This window comes from Delphinus delphis, chromosome 1, assembly GCF_949987515.2.
Source record: "Delphinus delphis chromosome 1, mDelDel1.2, whole genome shotgun sequence".
In the NCBI taxonomy this organism is placed as follows: Eukaryota; Metazoa; Chordata; class Mammalia; order Artiodactyla; family Delphinidae; genus Delphinus; species Delphinus delphis.
In genome coordinates, this window is record NC_082683.1 from 55,057,381 (window position 1) to 55,066,672 (window position 9,292).

Here is a 9,292-nt window from a genome sequence, read left to right on the forward strand (position 1 = left end):
TGATACCTCACTGTAGTTTTGATTTGCATTTCTCTAATAATTAGTGATGTTGAGCAGCTTTTCATGTGCTTCTTGGCCATGTGTATGTCTTCTTTGGAGAAATGTCTATTTAGGTCTTCTGCCCATTTTTGGATTCGGTTGTTTGTTTCTTTAATATTGAGCTGCATGAGCTGTTTGGAGATTAATCCTTTGTCCATTGATTCGTTTGCAAATATTTTCTCCCATTCTGAGGGTTGTCTTTTCGTCTTGTTTATGGTTTCCTTTGCTGTGCAAAAGCTTTGAAGTTTCATTAGGTACCATTTGTTTATTTTTGTTTTTATTTCCATTTCTCTAGGAGGTGGATCAAAAAGGATCTTGCTATGATTTATGTCAAAGAGTGTTCTTCCTATGTTTTCCTCTAAGAGTATTTTTTGGTTTTTTTTTTAATATTTATTTTTGGCTGTGTTGGGTCTTCGTTTCTGTGCGAGGGCTTTCTCTAGTTGCAGCAAGTGAGGGGCACTCTTCATCACGGTGCACGGGCCTCTCACTATCGTGGCCTCTCTTGTTGCAGAGCACAGGCTACAGATGCGCAGGCTCAGTAGTTGTGGCCCATGGGCCTAGTTGCTCCGCGGCATGTGGGATCCTCCCAGCCCAGGGCTCGAACCCGTGTCCCCTGCACTGGCAGGCAAACTCTCAACCACTGCGCCACCAGGGAAGCCCCCTCTAAGAGTTTGATAGTGTCCGGTCTTACATTTAGGTCTCAAATCCATTTCGAGTTTATTTTTGTGTATGGTGTTAGGGAGTGTTCTAATTTCATTCTTTTACATGTAGCTGTCCAGTTTTCCCAGCACCACTTATTGAAGAGACTGTCTTTTCTCCATTGTATATCTTTGCCTCCTTTGTCATAGATTAGTTAACCATAGGTGCATGGGTTTATCTCTGGGCTTTCTATCTTGTTCCATTGACCTATGTTTCTGTTTTTGTGCCAGTACCATATTGTCTTGATTACTGTAGTTTTGTAGTATAGTCTGAAGTCAGGGAGTCTGATTCCTCCAGCTCCATTTCTTTCCCTCAAGACTGCTTTGGCTATTCAGGGTCTTTTGTGTCTCCATACAAATTTTAAGATTATTTGTTCTAGTTCTGTAAAAGTGCCATTGGTAATTTGATAGAGATTGCACTGAATCTGTAGATTGCTTTGGGTAGTATAGTCATTTTCACAATATTGATTCTTCCAATCCAAGAACATGGAATATCTCTCCATCTGTTGGTGTCATCTTTAATTTCTTTCATCAGTGTCTTATAGTTTTCTGCATACAGGTCTTTTGTCTCCCTAGGTAGGTTTATTCCTAGGTATTTTATTCTTTTTGTTGCAGTGGTAAATGGGAGTGTTTCCTTAATTTCTCTTTCAGATTTTTCATCATTAGTGTATAGGAATGCAAGAGATTTCTGTGCAGTAATTTTGTATCCTGCAACTTTACCAAATGCATTGATTAGCTCTAGTAGTTTTCTGGTGGCATTTTTAGGATTGTCTATGTATAGTATCATGTCATCTGCAAACAGTGACAGTTTTACTTCTTCTTTTCCAATTTGTATTTCTTTTTCTTCTCTGATTGCCATGGCTAGGACTTCCAAAACTATGTTGAATAATAGTGGTGAGAGTGGACATCCTTGTCTTGTTCTTGATCTTAAAGGAAATGGTTTCAGTTTTTCACCATTGAGAATGATGTTTACTGTGGGTTTGTCATATATGGCCTTTATTATGTTCAGGTAGGTTCCCTCTGTGCCCACTTTCTGGAGAGTTTTTATCATAAATGGGTGTTGAATTTTGTCAAAATCTTTTCCTGCATCTATTGAGATGACCATATGGTTTTTATTCTTCAGTTTGTTAATATGGTATATCACATTGATTGATTTGCATGTACTGAAGAATCCTTGCATCCCTGGGATAAATCCCACTTGATCATGGTGTGTGATCCTTTTTAATGTGTTGTTCGATTCTGTTTGCTAGTATTTTGTTGAGGATTTTTGCATCTCTATTCATCAGCGATATTGGTCTGTAATTTTCTTTTTTTGTAGTATCTTTGTCTGGTTTTGGTATTAGGGTGATGGTGGCCTTATAGAACAAGTTTTGGAGTGTTCCTTCCTCTGCAATTTTTTGTAAGAGTTTGAGAAGGATGGGTGTTAGCTCTTCTGTAAATGTTTGGTAGAATTCACCTTGAGAAGCCATCTGGTCTTGGACTTTTGTTTGTTGGAAGATTTTTAATCACAGTTTCAATTTCATTACTTGTGATTGGTCTGTTCATGTTTTCTATTTCTTCCTGGTTCAATCTTGGAAGATTATACCTTTCTAAGAATTTGTCCATTTTTTCCAGGTTGTTCATTTTATTGGCATAGAGTTGCTTGTGGTAGCCTCTTAGGATGCTTTGTATTTCTGCGGTGTCTGTTGTAACTTCTCCTTTTTCATTTCTAATTTTATTGATTTGAGTCCTCTCCCTCTTTTTTTTTTTTTAAGTTTCCTTGGGTTTTTGGGTTTTTTTTGCAGTACATGGGCCTCTCACTGCTGTGGTCTCTCCCGTTGCGGAGCACAGGCTCCGGACGTGCAGCCTCAGCGGCCATGGCTCACGGGCCCAGCCGCTCTAAGGCATGTGGGATCCTCCTGGACTGGGGCACGAACCCGTATCCCCTGCATCGGCAGGCAGACTGTCAACCACTGCGCCACCAGGGAAGCCCTTCCTCTCCCTCTTTTTCTTGATGAGTCTGGCTAATGGTTTATCAATTTTGTTTATCTTCTCAAAGAACCAGCTTTTAGTTTTATTGATCTTTGCTATTGTTTCTTTGTTTCTATTTCAGTTATTTCTGCTCTCATCTTTATGATTGCTTTCCTTCTGCTGTCTTTGGGTTTTGTTTGTTCTTCTTTCTCTAGTTCCTTTAGGTGTAAGTTTAGATTGTTTACGTGAGATTTTTCTTGTTTCTTGAGGTAGGCTTGTATAGCTATAAACTTCACTCTTAGAACTGCTTTTGCTGCATCCCAGAGGTTTTTGATCATCGTGTTTTCATAGTCATTTGTCTTTAGGTATTTTTTGATTTCCTCTTTGATTTCTTCAGTGATCTCTTGGTTATTTAGTAACTTCTTGTTTAGCCTCATGTGTTTGTGTTTTTCACATTTTTTTCCCTGTAATTCATTTCTAATCTCATAGCGTTGTGGTCAGAAAAGATGCTTGATATGGTTTCAGTTTTCTTAAATTTACTTAGGCTTGATTTGTGACCCGAGATGTGATCTATCCTGGAGAATGTTCTGCGCACTCTTGAGAAGAAAGTGTAATCTGCTGTTTTGGGATGGAATGTCCTAAAAATATCAATTAAATCTATCTGGTCTATTGTGTCATTTAAAGCTTCTGTTTCTTTATTTTCATTTTGGATGATCTGTCCATTGGTGTAAGTGAGGTGTTAAAGTCCCCCACTATTATTGTGTTACTGTCGATTTCCTCTTTTATAGCTGTTAGCAGTTGCCTTATGTATTGAGGTGCTCCTGTGTTGGGTGCATATATATTTATAATTGTTATATCTTCTTCTTGGATTGATCCCTTGATCATTATGTAGTGTCCTTCCTTGTCTCTTGTAACATTCTTTATTTTAAAGTCTATTTTATCTGATATGAGTATAGCTACTCCAGCTTTCTTTTGATTTCCATTTGCGTGGAATATCTTTTTCCATCCCCTCACTTTCAGTGTGTATGTGTCCCTAGGTCTGAAGTGGGTCTCTTGTAGACAGCATATATATGGGTCTTGCTTTTGTATCCATTCAACAAGCCTGTGTCTTTTGGTTGGAGCATTTAATCCATTCACGTTTAAGGTAGTCATTGATATGTATGTTCCTATGACCATTTTCTTCATTGTTCTGGGTTTGTTTTTGTAGGTCCTTTTCTTGTCTTGTGTTTCCCACAAGATTTGTTGTAGAGCTGGTTTGGTGGTGCTGAATTCTCTTAGCTTTCGCTTGTCTGTAAAGCTTTTGATTTCTCCATTGAATCTGAATGAGATCCTTGCCGGGTAGAGTGATCTTGGTTGTAGGTTCTTCCCTTTCATCACTTTAAGTATATCATGCCACTCCCTTCTGGCTTGTAGAGTTTCTGCTGAGAAATCAGCTGTGAACCTTATGGGAGTTCCCTTGTATATTATTTGTCATTTTTCCCTTGCTGCTTTTAATAATTTTTCTTTGTCTTTAATTTTTGCCAATTTGATTACTATGTGTCTCGGCGTGTTTCTCCTTGGGTTTATCCTGTATGGGACTCACTGTGCTTCCTGGACTTGGGTGGCTATTTCCTTTCCCACGTTAGGGAAGTTTTCGACTATAATCTCTTCAAATATTTTCTCTGGTCCTTTCTCTCTCTCTTCTCCTTCTGGGACCCCTATAATGCGAATGTTGTTGCGTTTAATGTTATCCCAGAGGTCTCTTAGGCTGTCTTCATTTCTTTTCATTCTTTTTTCTTTATCCTGTTCAGCAGCAGTGAATTCCACCATTCTGTCTTCCAGGTCACTTATCCGTTCTTCTGCCTCAGTTATTCTGCTATTGATTCCTTCTAGTGTAGTTTTCATTTCAGTTATTGTATTGTTCATCTCTGTTTGTTTGTTACCTTAATTCTTCTAGGTCTTTGTTAAACATTTCTTGCATCTTCTCGATCTTTGCCTCCATTCTTTTTCCGAGGTTCTGGATCATCTTCGCTATCATTATTCTGAATTCTTTTTCTGGAAGGTTGCCTCTCTCCACTTCATTTAGTTGTTTTTCTGGGGGTTTATCTTGTTCCTTCAACTGGTACATAGCCCTCTGCCTTTTCATCTTGTCTATCTTTCTGTGAATGTGGTTTTTGTTCCACAGGCTGCAGGATTGTAGTTCTTGCTTCTGCTGTCTGCCCTCTGGTGGATGAGGCTATCTAAGAGGTTTGTGTAAGTTTCCTGATGGGAGGGACTCCAGAACTCTCTTTTTAAAATACAGAAATGATCGTGCTATTTTTCTGGTCTGCTCAAAACCTTGTAAGTTCAAGTCTCTCCTCCATCTACCTGCTAGCACTCTTCCTAGCCACATGGTGTAAAAATAGCCTTGTGTTTCTATACCTCTTGGCCATACTCGTCTGTTCCTTTACTCCTAGCCACTTCACCAAACTCCTCCTCATCCATTTAAGCCCAACTAAAGTATGAGTCCTCCTGTGATGCTTTCCCAGTCCTCCAGCCAGAATTAGTTAAGCCCTCTGCTGGATTTCAATTAAACCTCCATTATAGCACTTACCATTATCTGTGCTAGAATAAGCCTAATTTTGTAAATATGTGTCTCTTACTCAGTGGTGAAATCCTTAAGGAAAAGGGACATCTCTTATTCGTGTTTCATAGTCTCTCCTTTCAGCCTCCTGATGGTCTTCAATAAATGAATAATTGAACTGAGCTATGCTTGTACTTGTTTTATTTCTCAAGCACTAGTGTATCAGCTCCTTGTGCAGGGATCAGGTTTTCGTCTCCGGGTCTCCTGCAGTGCCCAACACAGTGTCTTATACACAGTAGGTGCCTGATAAATATTTGTTGAGTGGGACTGAAAGAATTATGTTGTTTGAACAACATTTCATTGAGGACTGAGAATTGCCTTTCTCATTTTTGCACGAAGCATAACATTTTCAACCACAAACTATTCCTGCTTGGTTAGTATGCAAGCACGTCAGTTTTGCAGCCATGGATGTGACTAGCGCTACCCACGGGTGAGTGCTGATTGATGCTAACTGTAGATGCAGCGGAAATATTAATGAGCTGTCACTTCTCAAAATTCTTAAAGGGGATTTTTTTTTTTGCAATATTTAAAAACATGCCAAGGTTCTTGGAATGAAATCCTTTGATCAGCAAGGGCATTTTCTTTTGAAACATGTATTACTTAGAACACCAAAAGAAATTAATCTTTAAATATAGTGAACCAGCTTACACAGAGAATAGCTGATTCTTTCGCTAGTTGCTATGAATATATGCAGAGTTAGTGTTTTGTTAGGGGCTGGAACTCAGGCACGTTCATTAACCTCTCTGATCATCATTTCCCTCACCTGTAAAATGGACGTTAAAATGTGTGCCTTGTTGGTGTGTAGGGATTACATGACACCAGGGCTGCCATGGTGGCAGCTGTCTTTTGTTCTTACTGTGGCCTCACATTCAGGCATTTTGAAGCTCAGCTTCCCCCACCAGCCCCCAACTGATCTGAGTCCTGTTAGGATCTTTGTCTTGAAGCTGTTTGTTTTTTCCCCTCAAAAATAAAAAATAGCCTTAATCTTATCTGAGGGAATAGTGTAGGAGGATATTTCCCCAAATGTCAGTTGTGGGGTCTATGGATCAGAAAGGATTGGGGTGATTTTTGGTTTGGTTTTGTTGGTTTGGGCATTTGGGAAAAGGGTTGCTGTTCATATTGTCTAAAATGATTGTGTATTTATGGTGTAATTGCTTTAAGGCAAGAGCTAACGAAAGATCTCTTTAAAAATAAGTCACTTCGAGGTCTGCTGACACTCTGCAAACATTGACACTTATGTAACACAAAGGTAGGAGCGCCTCCCAGTGCCCCAGAAATCTGCAGTGACGTCTCCTCCCTGCATCTGGAAGCTCTCAGCTGCCTGTTTGTTGTGTTCATCTTCTAGGTTACAGCACCATGAGCCCACAGGAAGACAGTGAAAACCCTCCGTGCACCAACGACCCCTTGTCGGCCGGGGTGGACGTGGGAAACCACGATGAAGACTTGGAGTTGGACACCCCACCTCAGACTGCTGCCCTTCTAAGTCACAAGTTCCACCACTACCGCCTTCACCACCCCACGCTGCATCACAGCCACCACCTGCAGGCGGCCGTGACCGTACACACTGTCGACGCAGAATGCTAACCTCCTCACCTCCATCAGAAGATGAGATCTGGGAGATATGGAATGTTTTGGAGGGAGAAAGAGCCAGCAGCAAATCCACTTGTGTCTGTGCTCTGTCTAGAGTCATTTAACTCGTTTTCCTGCCTGTTAATATATTTCAAAACAAGAGAAACAACGACAGAATCACATTTGTGAAGATGCGAGGCTGGTTGTGAAATGGAGGGGAAATAAGTCTGATTAATGAACCTGCCATAATACCAACGGAATGAACAGAAGCAAACCTCTAAACAGAGATGGAACCTACAAGGGAAACATTGGGAGCCTTGGTTAAGCTGAGCCAGGGGAATGTTCCGAGGAGCCCGAAACATTTGGCTCTCCTTAACTGGAAGAGAGAAAAATATGCTCCAGCGGAGACTGGGAACGTGGCACATGCAGAGAGAAATCTGTGCTTTGAAGATTTCACCTGGTTTCTTAGCGGTACCTAGATACCACAGTTGCTGTATGGAACTCATGTTAAGCTCTAAATGATGCATCTCAAAATTTCTAAGTAAAGGATTATTTTTCTACTATTTATTGAACTTTCAAACATTCTCAAACTTTGGGGGAAAGAAAAGGAAACACATGAGAAATTTTCACCAGTTATCCCTAGCTGTTTTGTGTATAATGAAGTGGTTCTTTGATTAAGGAGTTTTAGATCTTATTTAACTGATACCATCCCACTGCCTCACTCCACAAAAATGGGGAAATGAAGAAATCTTTCTCTCTGACTTGTTTACATACATTTTCTTTAGAACATCATTTCATGGAAATAGATCTTGATTTGCAATGCAGTATTCTTTTCTGTGTTTGACAGAGGTGGTGACAGAGGTGGGGGGGTGGGCAGAGGAATCCAGGAAGCTTTTAAAGAAATGTTATGTTTCTTTTGAACTAATTTCCATTTCCCATACAGTGCTTTCCTTAGGTTTCTACGAAACCTAATATTACACCCCCAGCCTTTCAGCTAAAGGAGGGTTGGATTTATTCTCCTTGTTTTAGAGACTATAAATTTTTTAATGTCCCATTTTGATTCTGAGAATATGGAACGCATAAAGGAAGAAGTTTTTCAAATTCAAAATTTTGATTCCAAAATAAAGATTTCTTTTGAAATCATAGTTTAAAGCTGCTGCCAGTCCTCCAAGAAGATACCCACCAAACTGCTTTGTGATGTATACAGAGGGTGATCAAATCTGGCTAATACAACATGGGGCATTGTAATTTTAAAGTAGTGTTCTAATTACAGTGATGTATTTTAGATTCACATTTTGTGATCCAAATATGTTATAAAGACATTCTTGCACCGTGTGTGTGGTAAATCTCCGTTTATATGTAGTTGGAAAAAATTCACTGAATAATGTTTTAATGATAGGGTATTACGATATAATGTAAAAAAAAAATAAAAGTGGTTCTTCAGCAGTACAGAAAGTCAACTATATGTGTGCTATCAGGAAACCTCTTCATACTGTGTATAAAATTGCAGTCTAGTGAAATAAACTGTATGAACGGACAGTCTTAGTGGCTATAGTGATTTGTTAATGGACCACTTCTTGTGCCTCAAGGCAGATTACACTTTGTAACCTAGCAGATAAGTTGCCAAACTGAAAGTAGGCTTCCTTTCAGTGCCACAGTCAACTTCAGGGGCTTCCTGACCATCTTGACTATGCAAAGAAACTTAAGACTCTAATGGGATGAAATTAAAAGCAAATAAAATGTGTGGATCATAGCTCCCCCTTTCTGAGCATCTAAATTAGTGTCATATATAATAAATAAATGGCTGTTCTCTAACTGCTGGAGGGAATGAATGACTTTCCTGTCTTCCCAGAATATCAAACCTCTCCATGGAACACTGGGGTCATTTCTCAAGTTGAGAGTCTTTGTGTTATAACACTAGCCTCTTGATGGAGGGGAACCTGGTTGTTTTCAAGAAAAGAATCACAAAACTTAGAGCTTAAAAAATAAAATACGGACAGCCTATTCAAAGACAATGAGAGAAATGTATTTTGTGTCTTTTGTGATAAGAATCTCTCCCCATCCTGAACTTTCAGGGAAAGTGATTGAATACTTATACGTGAATAAGAATATAACCAAGTTTTGCAGTTCCTGGAGAATATGACATACAGCTTTGTGCAGTTTGGGTTGAAGTTTTGATCTGCTAAGTTACCTTTTGTCTTCTTCCCCAAGCATTGCATATAATGTTGTTTAGACATTTCTTGTTTGTGTTCTTGTTGTTATTTAAAAGGAAAAATACGGTTTTGGAAACTTTTCATCATGGCAATCAATATTGGCTCCTTTTGCCCCACAGATTACATTGCTTGTTTGTTTCTGTTTGTTTTCTTTTTTTGTTTAAGTAATTTTTATTGCCGTATAGTTGATTTACAATTTTGTGTGAGTTTCTGCTGTACAG

At 39.2% G+C, this 9,292-nt stretch overlaps 1 protein-coding gene across 1 annotated transcript in view; it reads left to right on the forward strand.

Annotated features, from left to right (window-relative positions):
* CACHD1 (cache domain containing 1) overlaps positions 1-8,843 on the forward strand; it is a 217,304-nt gene extending 208,461 nt beyond the window's left edge. The window contains exon 27 of the mRNA XM_060005710.1: positions 6,635-8,843. Coding sequence (XP_059861693.1) covers positions 6,635-6,873 — 239 coding nt within the window. The 3' untranslated portion in view covers positions 6,874-8,843. The remainder of the gene's footprint in view (positions 1-6,634) is intronic.
* Positions 8,844-9,292: the final 449 nt, after the last annotated feature.